Source organism: Crocodylus porosus, unplaced genomic scaffold, assembly GCF_001723895.1.
Source record: "Crocodylus porosus isolate Cpor-Errol unplaced genomic scaffold, CroPor_comp1, whole genome shotgun sequence".
Taxonomy (NCBI): Eukaryota; Metazoa; Chordata; order Crocodylia; family Crocodylidae; genus Crocodylus; species Crocodylus porosus.
Window position 1 is genome coordinate 62,789,896 of NW_017728906.1, and position 17,398 is coordinate 62,807,293.

The 17,398-nt window shown below is 42.2% G+C and overlaps 1 protein-coding gene across 5 annotated transcripts in view; it reads right to left on the minus strand.

The window, feature by feature from the left end:
- CDKL5 (cyclin dependent kinase like 5) overlaps nt 1–17,398 on the minus strand; it is a 133,609-nt gene that overhangs the window by 29,688 nt on the left and 86,523 nt on the right. For all 5 annotated transcript variants that reach the window (XM_019529238.1, XM_019529237.1, XM_019529239.1 and 2 more), the window contains exons 9-11: nt 13,330–13,410; nt 9,752–9,912; nt 5,147–6,176 (exon numbers count right to left, since the gene is read on the minus strand). In XM_019529238.1, coding sequence (XP_019384783.1) covers nt 5,147–6,176; nt 9,752–9,912; nt 13,330–13,410 — 1,272 coding nt within the window. The remainder of the gene's footprint in view (nt 1–5,146; nt 6,177–9,751; nt 9,913–13,329; nt 13,411–17,398) is intronic.

Genomic DNA, 17,398 nt, shown 5'->3' on the forward strand with positions numbered 1-17,398 from the left:
TTATCTTGCTGGGATCCTATGACCCCAGCTGACTTCCTGCCCTTTGGGCAGGGGGCTGGACTCGATGATCTCCCGAGGTCCCTTCTAGCCCTAATGTCTATGAAATCTGTGAAGTGGGTTTGAATCTCGTCAGGTTGAAAAGATCTGAGAACCCAGGTTCCTCCCTCCAGGACAAGTGCTGGAGACTATTCTGTACAATGTGAGGAGTGCCACCAACACCTATGCCATCTAAAGAACGCTTTAGCACAGTGGTTCTCAACCTTGTCAGACTCAAAGAATCCACTGGAAAATGCCAGCTCTTAGCTTTCACCTGCTTTCTGACTACAGAAAAACAACAGAGCAATTATTTTGTTGCAAAGGACTTAGAAAGGTTACAACAGCTCAGATGGTTTTTAACACTACAAATTCCTATTTGGAATTCCTAGATTTCTCTTGTGCATTGTGTCTGTACAGTTAACAGTGCTAACGTTGTATATTGATCCACAGCACCCATAAAAGGACCCCAGGGTGACGCAGCACCTCGGCTGAGAATCACTGGTTTAGAATGAAACTGGCCATGCCTGTTCTGCTGTGTAGATCTCAGTGCTGTTGGAGTGGGCTAGACATGTTCTGAACATGCCTCAGAGCAGCTCCCTTGAGGATTTAGGCATTGGGACAACTGCTTTGTGAGTCTTAAATGGTTTTGATGGAAGCAGGTATCAAAATGCTCTGCTCAGCCACAATACTGCTGCTCCGTGCATGAACAGAAGCAGAGTTTTAGATACCTATGTACACTTTCTAGCAAAAACACAGGTACTTCTAGCCTCTAAAAAGCTTAAGTGGGTAGGTGGTGATCAGTATGCTCCTTGGATGGAAGTCAGGTGGTGAAGTGCATTTTGGAGTTTGGCCCTAAGAGTTTACAGATCCTCTTTTGTTTCATCTATAATGTGCTTCTACATCAGGGGAGAAAAAAAAGCACAAAAGGGGATGCTTTAGACTAACAACCTAAAGTCCATGGGGCCAATTAAGCTTCTAAATCCACATTAGATAAGCTAAGTACAAGTTATTGGATTTTGAAATGCGACAGTAACATTGACTACAGTGAACTTCGGTGGGATCTGTAAGTGCTGAACAACTCTAAAAATCAGGCCACTTTCACTTCTTTTCACCTTTACTTTGCTAAAATATGCATTTACCATTTCTCCAGCTTCACCGGAGAATCTCAGGTTTGAAAAACGTTGAGCTTAAGGGATAAAAGCATTAAGCTAGACACTACTAACTCAAACAGGCATTTTTATAACCAAGCCAAAAGGAACTAATTCAAGAGAAATGGAAGACTCATCATTATTTTTCCTAACTACATGTAAGCTTGTCTATTGGCTGTCAAAAGACAATGAGTGATCTGATAATTGGACTCAGTATGTCTCCACATAACATGAAAGACATTACATATTAAATTAACATTCATTACATGAAACTCCAATGCAAAAAATACTAATAAACTGCAAAATAAAAAAGAAAAGCCAGCATGAGAAACCACACTGTCTTTGAGTGGTATGTTACAACTTTCTTTAGTAACTCAATGCTGACTGCATGAGTCTAGACAAAAAAATTTTGACTGAAATGACAGATGGGAATCAGTGCACATGACAGGAAAGAGAGCTTAGTTTGTATCTACTGCAGGGTCATTTTAAACATTAATTTCCCTATAAAATAGATTGTAGTTGTTAAGCCTTATGAAATCTATGACAGAAGGGTGTTTTATGGGCTCTTGCTAATGATGACAGCATTCACTCACATCTGGGGATATGTATAGGTGCACAAAACTTCTACTGATGTGCTTTTTAGAAAAAGGGTTGTATTATTTTAGAACAAAGTGCATCAGCACTCTGCGAGATTTGACATCTCCAGGAACATGGAAACACTTAACCTGCAGACAGAAGACAAGGAGGCCTAATTGATGGCTCCTTGTTTATCAGCCAAATGGTGAAAAAGGCAGTTGGCCAGGAAACATCACAGGATGGAAGCAGCCAGTATCTTGCTGAGGGGGAAACAGAAGGATGCTGAAGAGGAATAGTGACCCCTTTTTCCTTCTACATAGGAAAAGTTAGAATCCCACAGCTTACCTCAATATCGGTCTGAAAAGGGGTCTGAGAGAATAAAGCATTACACGTTTGTAAAAGCCTACTGAATATTGCTCTAAAACTCTGTGGCTGCATCCACATGAGTATGGATGTTTGTTTCCCCGGGGACAAGAAGCAGCGCCACATCTTGTGCCACTGCTACTTGTCCCCAGTAAATACCTGTGCCATGTGCCCTCTGGCCCATGGCAGGTTACCCCAGGTAGGGTACTGGGCTGGCCCTAGCATCCTTACCTGGGGTCCCGGGGCTGCAGCAGTGGTGATCCTGCAACTTGGAGCCTGACTGGCAGCCAGTTTGTGCCCGGTGTTCACCGCTCCACTTTTTTGGGGCGTGGTTTTTTTGACCCCTGGAGTTTCCCAGGGCCAACCCCCCCCCAGCGCTGCTACCTTGTAGTGCAGAGAACAGTTGAATGTGTAGTATGTGGCACCGCAGACATGTCTGCAGTGCCATATACTGCAGGGCCACGCTCATCTGGATGCAGCTTATTATTAGATACTGCAAAATAGGAAATTAGCCACGGCTTGGAATAATCAGGCAAACCCAATAAATCTCAAAATAGCTTACTAATGCTTGATTGTATAATACAATCTGTTAAAAATAACTGTGGTTAAGAGATCAATTATTACATTTTACTCTCTTCTCATAAAAATTAGGGTTATGAAGATGGTTAGGGATGGCAGTGGTAAAATTAAAATAATCAGCAATTTCATCAAGCAGTAGAATTTTCATGCAGATATAGAACAAGGTTTATCTGATCCCATATCATTCAATAGGCTACAGAAGACCTTCCTCTTACAGATGTTCCATAGTTTTATACCTAAAACCAACAGGTTTACCACTAGACACAATCATCTAATCTGTCCACCCAACAAATGTAGACAACAGCACCTCACCCCAGTGATTTCTACATCAAAGCTGTACTTTTTACTTGAGTTCTAGAATAACTTTTAAATACAGGTATCCAATTCTGATAGAAAGCTTCAAGTGATGGAAAATACAACACGTCTTTAGGTAATAGTACGTTGTTCCATTGGTTAATTACTTTCAGCATTAAAAAACTGTCTTATTTCTAGTCTGAACTTATCTAGCTTCAGTTCCCAAGCACGGGATTAAAGACCCATTTACTAACAAAAATCTCTTCCCTATGATACTTGTAGACAGTCAGTCACCTCTTATTCTTTTCTAGAATAAACTGATTAATCAGATTGAGCTTTAGTAGCTCACAATGTTTTCCTGACCTATTCTTGTAGCTCTTCTCTGAACCCTTTCCAATTTTTCAGCAAATTGCTCTTATCTTAGAATTCACTTCACTGCATATATTTGTATGTATTTATGTGAAATGCTCACTTAGGCATTTCTTTTTGCCGTAAGTTACTATCCAAATTTGCAGAAAGATTATTGGTATTTTAAACATTTGGAGGCAGATTTTGTGTTTATTTGTCACATATGCAACATCAGTGAATTCACTAAGGCTTCATAAAAATGCAAACCAGGACAGAATTTGGCACATTAATACTCAAATCAAAATATCTGGCCACAGAAAGAGAAGTTGGCTCTGTACAGACTATGTAAGGGCCTACATAAACTGGGCAGTGCGGATCAGAATTAAGGCTGCCCTGGAGTTGCATAATTTTGAGCCGTATGAGTGCTTAAAACCACTTTAGGGTGTTAATGTGCGGACAATCCAGGGGTTAAGAGCTCCAGGAGCTGCCCAATATTACCGTGTAAAGGGGCCCTTACTTAACCCAGCCTAGACTGGTGGCAGGGGTCACCATCAAAAAGCCAATATTTATTAATACTTCCTACAACAGAGACTCTATCATGGTCTGCATACTTATTACACAAAAAATGCAAACACTTGCCATATTTCCTCTCAAGTAATTTGACTGCAGGTCAAAAGTGAAGCAATCACATGACACAGACATACATCAGTGTTGCTCCAATGCAACGTAAAGCTACCCCTCGAAAAGTCAGGAATAACTACAGATTGCTGTACCATATGTTTCCTCCCCTTGTCAATTTTATCTCTGGTAGCCATTTATCTAATGCAAATATGATCCCTCACCACCTAGTAGACAAGACACTGTTACAGTTTCCTTTTAAGCAGAGAGCTTGGTTGCATGTCTGCTCCCTACTAGAGTAAATTTACTGCGGAGTAAAATCTAGAACAAATTTCTCTATAGTAATTTTGTTGCATGGCTGCAGACTAAGGCCTTGGTGGACAGACTCATACATACCACAGGGTGATTTGTATCAGTTTTGTATGCCAATATAAATTTCACTAGAATCAGGAATAGACAGATGATGTACAGCTATTCTGGGATAGTTCAAACAGGTGGCAGCTACAATGGGGTTTTACATGTAGGCAACGATGGATCTTGTAATAGATAATTTACTGTTAGGTAATGACTGTCTTAGAAGTGACACAGACAAAACTAAACCTGGTGTAACTTGCACCGGTAGTTTTATTCTTGATTCTTTCCGGAATAATTTTCCATGGGTTTTGGCAAAGTCCCCTTGGTTTAGGGGACTGTGAAGTCTTCATGCTACCTTTTTGTACTTGCACAATGCCACAATTGCCAGTATATATGTTTGGTCTGTCCAGAGCTCATGCAAAAAGAAACAGTGCAGTATCTCAAATGGTTCCTGTATCAGCAAACTACTGCTGTAAGATAAGTGACTGAAACACTCCACTTCAAAAAGGGTTAAGGTTAGTATTCACATCAGAATGATACAACAAAAAACCCTAAAACAGTCTAGTAAAAGTTACATTAGATAACATAAACAATGGTTTGGCAACACTTACCAATCATAATTTGATATACAATTTTGACTGTGCTCACACTGCAGGTATTTCACCATAAGTAAACTGAACTGTGATTTGTGTTGGCTCAAATTTAATAAATAAATATAGAAGGGAGATATAAAATTATAAGCTGCTTTAGCCAACATGATTCCAGAGGCATGCAAGAAAATACATAAAGAAAAATAAAATCTTTTGCAGTAGATGACATTTCAGACTAACCCTATTCGTATCTTCTGTACAATCTTCACGTGAGGAGCCAACAGATCTGGTGAGTGACCTATGCTGCACCTGTGGAGATAACAGTTGCAGGCTGTTTGCTCTGGCTGCCATCCCTTGCCCTACGCTTAAGCCACCCTCTGAGCCCTTTGACCTCACTCTGTCCCGGCTCACATACATAGAGTGTCTATGAGGGCGCTGCTGTGAGGAAAAGGGGCTAGTGTAACCTAGACCATATGAAAAAGATTCATGTGGGGCAGATAACGAATGTGAATGGCTTCCATCCATATGATCTGGCAGTTTCAACTCCTCCATGGTTTTGGAATGTCTTGTTGACAGTCTTCGTGAATCAAGGGTACTGTCACTTCGGTTATTCCTCCCTGATGGGCTGAGTAAAGTTCTGTTATCACCGTGGCGAGGAGGAGTTGGGCTGGTAGGAGAGTTCAAGTCCATGCAGCTTGATGGAAAATACCGACTGCTGTTTGGTTCTGCAATTTGAGCTCTGGCCTCAGAAAGATTACCCACAGATTTGGAGTCTGTCAGGACCCCGTGACTCTTGGACTTTGTCCGATATGAGGGGCTCTTGGATGACTGAGGAATAGTATCAATATAGCTATGGCGACTATGCTTTTCACCTGGTTGCAGCGTGCCGGTTTTGCTTTGAGAACTTTCCATAAAAGAGTGCCGATTCTGTTGAGATCTGGCATTTGACTTCAGGTATTTTGTACCTGGACCATCAGAAGCTTTTGGGTCCACATTAAAATCAAATTCTGTTTTTGTCTTTGCTTCCTTTGGACTGAGAAGATGTGGGATGTTATTATTGGCTAGGTCCTTGCTGCCAGATCCAGGTGGGTTGCTCTGTTTTTTTGCATGCATTGGACTGTGTGCAGCTCCCGTGAGGTTTCCATTTATGAAGCTTTCATTTGCTGGTAGAACCTCTTCTCCTCTTTGTAGTCCAACCCCTAGAGTCTGCATATCCTTGCTGTTTGATCTGTGATGCGACTGCAAAGCAGCACTTTTGCTGGCTTGAGTTCTACATTAAAACACATAAAGAATAATTAATGCATTAGCATACATATGAATATATTAATACATTCCTAACTCCAGTAGCATACACTGATTTCAAAATGAAGTACTTTTTTCAATACTGAGAAAGAACTTAAGTGTAGTACTACAAACTACATGTCTGGACCTTCCCTGTCCCAAACACTTAAACTAATAAATCTGTAATATTTGGCAAAACAATATATTGTGTTCTGATTGCCAAATTTTCACTTCTAATTCACACACAGAATGATAATACTGACATTTTAAACCGTATGTATTCTAACATGTATACACACACCCACACATATATATATGTATGTATGTGTGTGTGTATATATATATATATATATATATATATATATGTGTGTGTGCATGTTAAGTGTTTTAAGCACATTGTACACAGAAGAGTTAGAGTATTTATTCAAATACATAAAGATGAATTGTCACATATTAGGACCGTGCTAGCACTATATTAAATAAGTTAATACAGCAAAAGGGGAGCTCTTCTTCTGGGCAAGAATAACAGAACTCTCCTGCTGATCTCCGAAGATTTCCAGGTGAACTTTTCTGCCCCCAACCACAGAGGGAAAAAGATAGATGCGCTTTTCACTTCTTTGTGGACTCTGTAAGGCATCAAGACAAAAGACATGCGACTACAGGTAGTGTAAAATCAAAAGAGAGCAGTTATAATTCTTTGTACCTTCTCAGGGACTCCTACAGGGAGATGCCTACTGTGACAGGTAATATTTCTGGAGTAAATGTGTTCATGCTGTAACAATGCTGCACACTTTAGTTCCCCTGACTAGCTTGCACACAGGGGAAGAAAGAGTAATAATGCCCTTACTAAGACATGGTGTTGTGTTTGTCCAAATACAACCATAAATAATATGACTCAAACAAAAGGTGTGGGTAAGAGCACTGCCATGCTAGGCAGGCCTCAATATATTTGGAACATATAGTAAAGCTATGCATTCGCTGCCAGCTGTAGATTCAACAAAACAAGAAGTTAACTTGGATTCTAATGAACCCATCCAGTATATTCACATCTCTCATACAGGGCTTGCCTAGGTGCTGGAAGAGCCAAGATAGACACCCATCAACAAGGAACTGAACAGCCTTACTGACACTTCAGTAAGATAGGACTGATGAAACATCCTTTGGAGGTGACACCCAGGAAGTGTCAAGGGAAGCAGAGGGAGAGAAGCTTCAAACACTGGAGGGAAGCAGCTTGAATGGGAAGGACGGTGTCAGCTGGAAAGCTGCAGGGCCTGGAAAGGGAATGGCTCTTTTCTTTGTGGACTGAAGAGAAAACAGCCAAGCTGCTTTAGGGGGCTTGGGACTGTGTGGACTGGAGAGAGAACAGCTGAGCTAAATGTAGGGGGCTCAGGGCTATGCAAGCTAGACTGAGAAAAGGCGGACTGCTTTACCCCCTTTAGAGGGGTGAAAACTTCTTGCTTTGTGGGCTTTACTCCAACAAATACCTTTATCAAAGAGATATCCAGGCTGTAGCCATATTGGTCTAAAGGAAAAGGCAATCAGGACTTGTGGTAGAGATATCTTTTCTTAGACCAACAAGAGCTGTCCCTCTCTTTGAAGAGGGAAAATCCCCCTCTTGGGAGCTGAACTGAAAGGAAGCTCCTGGAAGGAGGAGCATAGGTAACCAGCAAGGATCAGAGACCAAATGGCTGGGGCCTCAGAGTCCGAAGGAGCCAGAACTGTAGAAGCCATGCCTGGGCTGGCTTTTGCAGAGTATTCAGAGAGACCAGGTAAGGCCAGGGAGGCCCAAGCAAGCACTCGCTGGGGGGGATCCGTGACACTGGCCCATGGTATTTTTAGTGTTAATCAGAACAAGGACTGTTTTGGACTGGAGCCACATCTGGATAGGTACTTCCTTCTGTAACCCTCACTTTCCCATTCCCATCAGTCAAGAGGTCTGAGTTACAAACCTGTCCACCTAATTTCTTATTTCACATGCCTAAGGCTTTCTCTGGTATCTTCCAAAACAGAGTTAAAGATGTTAATGATTTTTTTTCCATTTCTCTTGTATGAAAATAAATTGGACATAAATGACAAGCTTTTAATATTTACCAGTATCACATGGATTGTAAAAAGAAAAATGAAGCACTTTTTAACAAGAAACTTAAAAAAAATCTTCAAGACATGAAAATGCTAAATTGAAGGATTCACTTGCAGTGAAAAACAGAATTAAACCCTAAGCATAAATGCTGTGACTTTGTTGGTGACTGCTCCTTCATTTTCTGCATTACAAAGACATTCATATAAATACATACATCTTTTCTTAAAACTGAAAACAGCTGTGCCTGGTTCTTCTTTACACCTCAGATCTTCATAAGATTCATCTTCCTTGTACGCTCACATGCCTTCTTGCTTCTAGCCCATTTGCTTTTCAGTCCCAGGCTCCTTGGTCCCTGTCCTTGCCCTGGACTACTTTGGTTCTTGCTCTGTGTCCTCTTCCCCCACACCACCCGGCCCAACTAGTGCCCATCCCCAGCCTGTCATCAAATCCCATTTCCCTCCCTGTATTCCTATCCCAGTCTTTTTGCCCAAGTTTCAGGCTCAGCACCTTGTCGTAATCTGCTTCCACAGTCATTGTTCCCACAGGTCTGGCTCTTGTCTACTCTACGTTCAAGTCACGTGACTTGCTCCTCAGTGCTACCTGGTCCCTATCAAGAGCTGCCATTGAGAGCACAAGAGTCTCCCTGCCCTCAGTTCCAGTACAGGGATGCAGAATTGGCAGTAGCAGCCTAAAGTTGTAGTTGCAAAGAAAGCTATGCTCAGCCTACAGCATGACCGGTACAAACAATCTTCATGGAAAGCAGCTGCTGAAATGTAAGAAATCTCAACTAAGCATGTGTGAACTGTAATCGTTCAGAAACCTGCATTTTGGGATAATGTGTATGGGGACAGTGACAGGCATATTCCTGATACAAAATGCTTCATACTAAATTTCAAGTTCTGCCCCAAACCACAAGGAACCTAGAAGAGGTCAAATAAAGTATCAACAGCTTTGTTTATAACATCTGGCAAAACCCATGTTTTTTCTCTGCCTCATTTTCAGCAGTGACTTCAGCTAAAATTTCCCAGAAAAATTCAGCTGGACATAGAAACCCAGAATGGAAAAAAAGCTGGAGTGAATATTTTAGAAGTTGCAGGTAACAGAAAACATGTTCTTACAATGGGGAGTATTGGGCAACCTTAATTCTAGGCAATGCTACCAACCTTTCCCCAGTACCACATACATGGGTACACAAAGGTGAAAGGTCCAGTTACAGACAAACTCTATTCTTAGTGAAGAACTGAAGAGATTGCAGATGAAGTATGTTTTATAACTGAGAGGGAAGACAGCTCACATACAAAAACTAGCTTTAGCTACTATATTAAACTAAGAATAAAATATATTATGTGTACCAAAAGGTCAAAATTATCGAGTGGTTACTTTTTTTTTTCTTGAAGATGATTTCATATTTATACCTGAAAGCAACTTATTCATTAGTGAAATGATGATCGTTTTAATAGTGAAGGTCTTTTTACTACTTTTACCTGTTTGACAATGTGTTGCTCTCCCCATGATAGGATTTTCTCTTAGTTGTCCGTGAAGGTGAACTTCCACAGCGATCCAAGAGTCTCTGGGTTTGAAATGAAGGATGGTTCAAACACTGTTCTGTCAAATACCTATCTCCTGGATCCAGTTTCAGCAAGTTCTTTTGAAAAGCAAATCCAGGTTTTAAACAAGCATTAGTGTTTAAAACAGTCACAGAAAAAAATAGTTCAACAACATCCTCATCTCAGTTCTTCCTGTGAGACAACTGCTTGCAACTAATTTAAGTTATATCATTATACCATTATAACAGCAAAGCATGACTGTAAAAATCTGAATATGTAATTTGAATATGGAATGTGTGAAGGAAAGGGTCCAGCTGATTCAATTCTTCTTCCCCTACTTCCTATTAGGAGTGTACACTTCCTAACAAGAATCTGGACACTGAATCTATTTAAAAGAAATTATTATAGAAGGTTCTTTGAAAGCCAAGCTACTACTTTCATTCATATGATATTCAGCTCATAATCAATACTGACCTATACAGGTCTGTAAAAAAACTCAGTTCCTTCACTTCCAAATTCAGAATAAAGATGTTTAAGGGTGAAAGTGCAAAACAATGCTAGATAGTTAGTCTTCAGACAAGATAGGGAAACAGGTCTGATAAACAGAAATTGAACTTGATTATGCAGAGACTCCTCTGTTTGATAAAAAAAAAAAAATATCCTTGTAAGTTTGATATTTTAAAATACCGCATTTATTCAAAATTAAGATGACTGAATTTAAGACGACCCCACAATAATTAGATTCTATACATGGAAACTGTATACATTTGTTATAATTTCTCATGTATAAAATCCAATTTTTGGAGGGTCATCTTTAATTCATCCCTCCCCAGGGGGGCAGATGCAATGGGGAGGTCAAGCAGTCTGCTCCTTGCCTGCCCCCCCTGCCCCACAGACTCAAGCCCCATTTTCCCCTTCACCTCTGCTTCCTCTCTCCCCCACCCCTCCGTGTGCTCCCTCCCCTCTCTCTGCAGCCTCTGCTCCCCACACCCTTGCTCCATATAAGCAGTTTCCATCTTCTGTCTAGCCTGGGCACTGAGCACAGCCCCAGCCCAGCACCTGTAGCAGCTGTGCATTGTTGTTATGGAGCTGTGCTAGGGCTGTGCTCAGTGCTCCAGGCTACAATGTGGATGGAGCCTGCCAGTGCAGAGCAAGGGTAGCCAGGGAAGGGAGAGGGGCAGGCAGGGAGCTGTGGCTCCATGGAGAGTGGGGAATGGAGAGAAGAGGCTGCAGGGAGAGGGGTGGAGATGGTGGGGTGCAGAGGTGGCAGGGAGTGTGGGGCAGGCAGCAGCTGCAGCTGCGGCCCCAATCCCGGGAAGGTACTAAAGCCAAAGCTACAACAGCTGCCTGCGCCCACACTGCCCTCATACTCGATTCAAAGACGAGGGACCCCACCCCCATGTTAAATGGAGGAAGACATGTCATCTTAGAACTGAGTAACCACAGTGCATATATATAAAGAAATACTGGGAGTTTTGTCAATGACTTCACCTGGAATAGATTTCACGCACACTTTTGTAGCAATTCAGCTACTGTGTTAGGAATGAGATTGTTATGATTTATGTCTGTTTTATTTTTGAAGACTGACATCTTCTGATATCTAGAGGAGAAACATTTAGGTATAAAATTAGGTACAAAATCAGGGTGACTGCTTTGCATTGTTATCAGTAAAAGTTTTGTAAGACACATACTGTTCATGCGCAAGTTGTTGTACAAAAGTACACACTATTTATACTTGAACTAAAATCTGAAGTTTTGTCTACTGTCAGTGTAAATAACATAGCTTTAATATGGCCAGTAGTAATTTATATAAAAATACAAACTTTTTTAAAAAGTTGTAAAATACCTGAAGAATATACAACCTCTAAAGGGGTCATGAAAACAAATATATTAACCACGTTAAAAACTTGAAAAGCCTTGGAACGTACTTATCTTTATGTATAGGGAGTACTCTCACAGAAACAAATGAGACTGCTCACAGGGTGAAAAATTAAACCCATACATAAGTCTTTGCAGGAGTAGAACTGTGCATAGCAATTCTTGATTCATTTGAACATATGGTATGATCAGTGAGAATACATTGTTTGTATACATCACGGCTGTTCAGTTGGTGGCCTTTTCAACTATACTGAAAAGACAGTCATTGGAGGTTGCATGAGTGACAGCTCTTAAGGGACAAATGGAAAGGCCCTGTGAAACCGTCATTTGCTGTACCCTCTCCTGCATCTGTTATAATATTGTGTGCATTTAACCACATACCATTTTTGCCTCCACAGGATCTCTGCTTCATTCCAGGCACAGGATGGATGGTTCTCAGGAAATGAGGCAGCTATTCAATATTTCTTCTTTTTACGTAAACTATTTTGGCACAACGTTGCCTTAGTGATAATTTTCTCTTGGCTTTTTCTGTGGTGCTTATCACTATAATGTCTGACTGCTCCAGAAATACAAACGAATGCTGTTCCTAAGCCCTCATGAAAGTAAGCAGACTATTATTCTTTTATTATTCTTCCAATTTTACAGCCTGAGAAAGGTCAAGGGAATATCCAAGGCTATCCAGCAGAACAGCCACAATGAGAACCCAGGGCCTCCTAACTCTCACGCCTGTGCTTTTCTTGCATAGCACCTTACTTCCAGAGGTGCTGAGAATCCTAAGCTCCAATTGTTTCCATTTGCAGAAGACAGTGCCCAGCACGTGTCTGGGTATGCAACTGAGAAACACACAAGTAGCGGCCACATGCCAAATTTACAGCTGATCTACCTAACATGAACATTTGCAAAGGAAGAATGGTCCACAAGATCATTCTTTTCTCTTCATGCAAATACTGCTGAACTTATTATTTTTCCAACTTCTGGAACAAATGGGGCACCAGAACTACAGACAACAGCTCGATTCTGTGCATTAAAAGATGCTCCTGAGTAGGATACAGCATAACCGTATTTGCATGGTTCTGAGAGGCAGTTTATCAGGCTTGAGTGCAGTCTTTTGTGAATGGGACTATACTACTTCTGATCAAAGAGGTACAGGCTACCTCCCTGCCCAAAAGCAGTATGGCTATGTTCCCATGATGCTGTATCCTCTCAGCAGAAGGAGCAGAAAGCCACATGGCATTAATCCAGCACAAACATTTCATATTCATAATTAAAAGTTCTTTTTCACCAAGGGGCGTGGGTCTGAAATTCAGGACTGTCCCAGGAAATCCTGGACTTCTGGCCATTTTATTTTATTACATATTGATAAAAACATTGCAAAAGATGGCAGAGAGAGGAAGATTTTCAGCAGCTTTAAGTCTGCCAAATGGGAACAGAATCTCCTGGCAACATCAAAAGGCACTTTTCTTACTCCTAGGTTTTCCCCCTAGGAAACATCAAAGTGATGCTGCAAACAACAGAACTTCTCAAAATATTATCATAAGAATAGTTTAAAACTGAATGTATGAGTTTAGGTAAACATAGAGAGGTCAGTACTAGCTCCCCTGTACAGCCAACACTAAGAAGAAAGCAGTTTTTCCTACCTTCATAAGGTCAAGCAAAACACTACTTAAAATTCCTAAGTATCTTCTTTCCAAAGATTGTGGATGGTTGACTGCAGGGAACTGTAAAAACAATAATATATAGCTTAAATCTACTGCTTATATAAATAACCAAACTACAACAACACTTTCAGCAAAACACGACACATGCAAGATAAAGGAAGGTCATCTCAACGTTGCTTGCTTTATTAAAACAACTGACATCAAAAGATAGTAGGTAGCAGCAAGAAAGGAAAGAAAGATGAATACCATGTGGAGTAGTGTGTGAGGGGGAGGGTATGGATGCATAAAAAAACAGAATACATCAGTAGAAACAGCTTTCTGTTGTTCTACCATATGCAGAATTGTTCATTCTCTCAAGGATTGTTGATGACAAGGTAGCTCACCAGATGTTTTTTCAATGATAAATAATCTAGTTAGATACACAAATGAATGCTTTTGGCATTCTGATTGGCAGAATGTGGGAGGTTTAAATGGACTCATAATGGAAAAATACAAGAAGGTTAAAAAAAAAACCAGATGATGTTCCCAAATGGATTAAAATTAGCCTCAAATGAATCTTATTTTGATCGTGGACAGCACTGAATTAACTTTCAAGGATTAACAGATGACTCAAATTGGGGTGGGGAGGACAGGGCAAATCATCTAGAAAGCCTGAAATAGAATCACAAAATACCTTTCCAAGTACTAAGACTACCAGAAAATATCAGAAAGCATCTTTTGGCCACTTATGCTGGCAGCTAGTTGTAGAATATATTATTACGTGGGGAATTAGACTCAAAGGTGTTTTCTTACTCCATTTTCAACCATGAAGTTCTTTCCAAAGCCATCCAATGGCACTATGTAAAACCAGTCCTCACTGTCCAAAAAATTACAGAGGAGACACAGGGACACTTTGAAGATGAACAGATTACCATATTTGAGGTCAGGAAAGAATTTTACCCAGATTGTGGGGATTCTGTCTTCCTCTGTAGCTGGGGGTTTGGCCCTCTTCCCGGTATCACTTGAAAGTATATTAACAACTTCTTTTGCAGCAGGACATTGGCTGCCATCGTCCCCGTGCTTTACCTGTGACAGGTTAGAGTGTTATGCCCGGTGTTGCACCAGGGTCGACCATGTTGTTTTTCTAAGATGTTAGACAATGGATTTGTACAGCATGGCTTGGATAGGGAGGATCCTGCCTCAGACAGGGGGTTGGACTGTGTAACCTATGGGGATCCTTTCCAGCCTTAATTCTCTATGACTATGATTTTAAGAAGACTATTCTGTTTAGCTTTGCATACTGTTTATCACTGGCATATGGAGTGGGAGTTTTTCTGTGCCAGCTTAGAGAGTCCTTTCTGATATAACTGAATTTTCAAAAAAAAAAAATCTTCAAAAAAACAAACATAATAATAATGATTAAAAAGCAAGCCTCAGCAATATTAGGCATTGAATTTGATGTGAAAAGGAGTAAAAAACCCATAATTTATCAGAAGAGGTATATACTTCATGAAAGTTATAGTATAACTTATACTTAAAGTATAAGTATTATAAGAGGTTTTCTTTGTACTAAAGCGACAAAAAAAGGCAGTAAATATTGCTTGGCTTTCCAAGGCGGCAAACAGCAAAGTTATGGAAATTTTCTGTAGTGAAGTAGGTCAGATGTGGCAGGTTCAGTCTCTTTCTAGAAGTATATAAACTACGTAAGGTCTGGTCAACTACCAAAGCTCACATCACATCCACATTCAAAGTTTAACTAGGATTGACTGATTGCTTCCTTTCTTCCTTCCACTTTGGACGCCTCAGACTGGGTTCCCTTGGAGCTGCGTGGGGCGATCCTGAGCGTAAGACTCCCCAGATCCCACTCTCTTGTCTAAAGGTCTCTTGTTTTTATCTACCTCACTTTCTGATTTTTTTCTTGCATTTTTTTCCCCTTTTTCTCTGTCCCCTCTCCCTTCTACTTCCCGTTTCTCTACCTGTGAGTTGCATTTGTCTACTTCGCAGCTTCTCTCTTACTGTTTCTCTTTCTTTTTTGCCTGTCTGCCGCGAGGAGTTATCTTAGTTTACCTTTTGTTTTTTGAGGGGTACTAATAATCCCCTCTTCTCTTTTTCTTTTTAGTTTTTTTTTTTCCTAACTCCCTCACGCGCCTCCCTTTTTTACCCATCTCTTCTCCCCTCCGGGCACTCACCCACCTCCCTCCCTTTTTGCTTTCCATGGCCACATTCCCAAACACTTATCTTCGTGGTTTATATATACTTTTTTTTTTATTCCCTTAGTTTTAATTTTTGGGATTAACCCTGTCCTAGCAGGAATGGCCGCTCCTACACCCAGCGGCTGGCATGGAGATGCCTCTCAAGACCTCCCCCTTAACCATGGCTTGAGGGTTCATACTCCTCCCCATGTCAGAGTAGAGGTCTGCACGGGTGCTCTAGTTGATCTCCTGGGATGGCATAACGTACATTATGTGGCTCGTATTAACATGGTCCCAGTGATTTACCTGAGTGCTCCCACCCTGGTCAACAGGGTGTGCGCAGAGGGCCTGGACACTGCAGGCATACACTATGTTGTCACACCTCTAGACAACACAGGCAATAAGGGTGGTGATTTCCAACATGCCCCCACACCTGTCTGACCAGAAGCTGGCCAAGTGTCTCAAGCCCCATGGGGTTCCTATGAGTCCCTTTCACCAATTGAAGACAGGAAGCAAGTATTTGAAGTTGAAGCACGACCTGTCCTTTCGAAGACAGGTCTTCATGCTCTTCAGGGAGGGCCTCCAGTCTCTTGCTTGCTCCTTGGACCTCAAGCTCAATGGGCGGAGGTTTGTGGTTTATTCTTCCTTAGGGAGACCACATGTTTCCAGCATGGTAGCTCTTCCTACCTAGTGGCCTAGTGCCCTCAGTGTGCAAGCTGCTGTCTGCCCTGGAGATTATGGACCTCATTGACATCTGGCAAGCTCTGCATCCTGATGTGCGCCACTACACCTGAGCCATGGTGAATGCTGGTGGTCTCACCATGGCCTGCCTTGACCACCTTTGTGTCACCAAGCACCATCTGTCACTCCTGCACAGTGGCCACATCGTTCCCTTGGGCTTGTCAGATCACGGCCTGGCCTGCTGTGAACTGAACCTGCGTGCAGGTGCCTTATTGGTGCTTCAGCATCAGCCTGTTCCAACACTCCTACTTCCAGGATTGCTTCACCCACCTTTGGCGGGGCTGTGAGGCTGCAAGACTGAGCTACTCCTCCTGGAAGCTATAGTGGGATGTGGGCGAGGCAGATCTAGGCTTTTTGCCAGCAGTACACCCAGCTGGCCACACATTAACTGTGCCGCCATATCCAGGAGCTGGAGGAAGATGTGGCAGAGCTTGAGGCCACCCTGTTGGCTGCCAGCAGTGATGAGGTGCTGTGCAAGAGCCTCCGGTTCTGCAGGAAATGCCTGCAGAGCTTGGCAGAGAGTGTGGCTCGCATCCTAGCCACTGGTACGTTTGTGTCCCACTTTGACCCAGCCGCCTCGATGGACTGCCCTTCTGCTCCGGGGGCATTGAGGAGAGCTCCTTCACACCTTTCTCAACTGTCCCCACCTGCAGCTGCTCTTTGTCACCCTTGAGCCAGCTCCGCGGGCACTGGACAGAAATCTCTCAGAGAACAACTGTGCGTGCTCCTACATGTACTGGGCGGCTGAGTAGGGGGCCATCTGCCTGGCCAACTTTCTTCTGGGTCAGGCCAAGATGGCCATCCTCAAATGCTGCCGGGACCGGCCCAGATGATGCACTGTGGCTTTGCAGCCTCCTGGTGCAGGCATGCCTCTCACTGGAGTTTGAGCATGCTGTGCTCCGGCAGGTGGTGCCCACCTTGAAGGCATGCTGGGCCCTTGAGGGGGCACTGTGCCACATGGAGGACATTCATCTTCAGTACGTGCTCTGATGTCATGACCAGTCGGAGAGACCAGGAAGGCTCAGTGGCAGACTGACTCCAAGCTTGTGCTACGCCCTGGGCCCTCACCAAGCTGCCTTTTTTCTTTTTTTGTGGGTAGTTGAAGGTTTTGTTACTTGTACTATTGGATAGAGCAG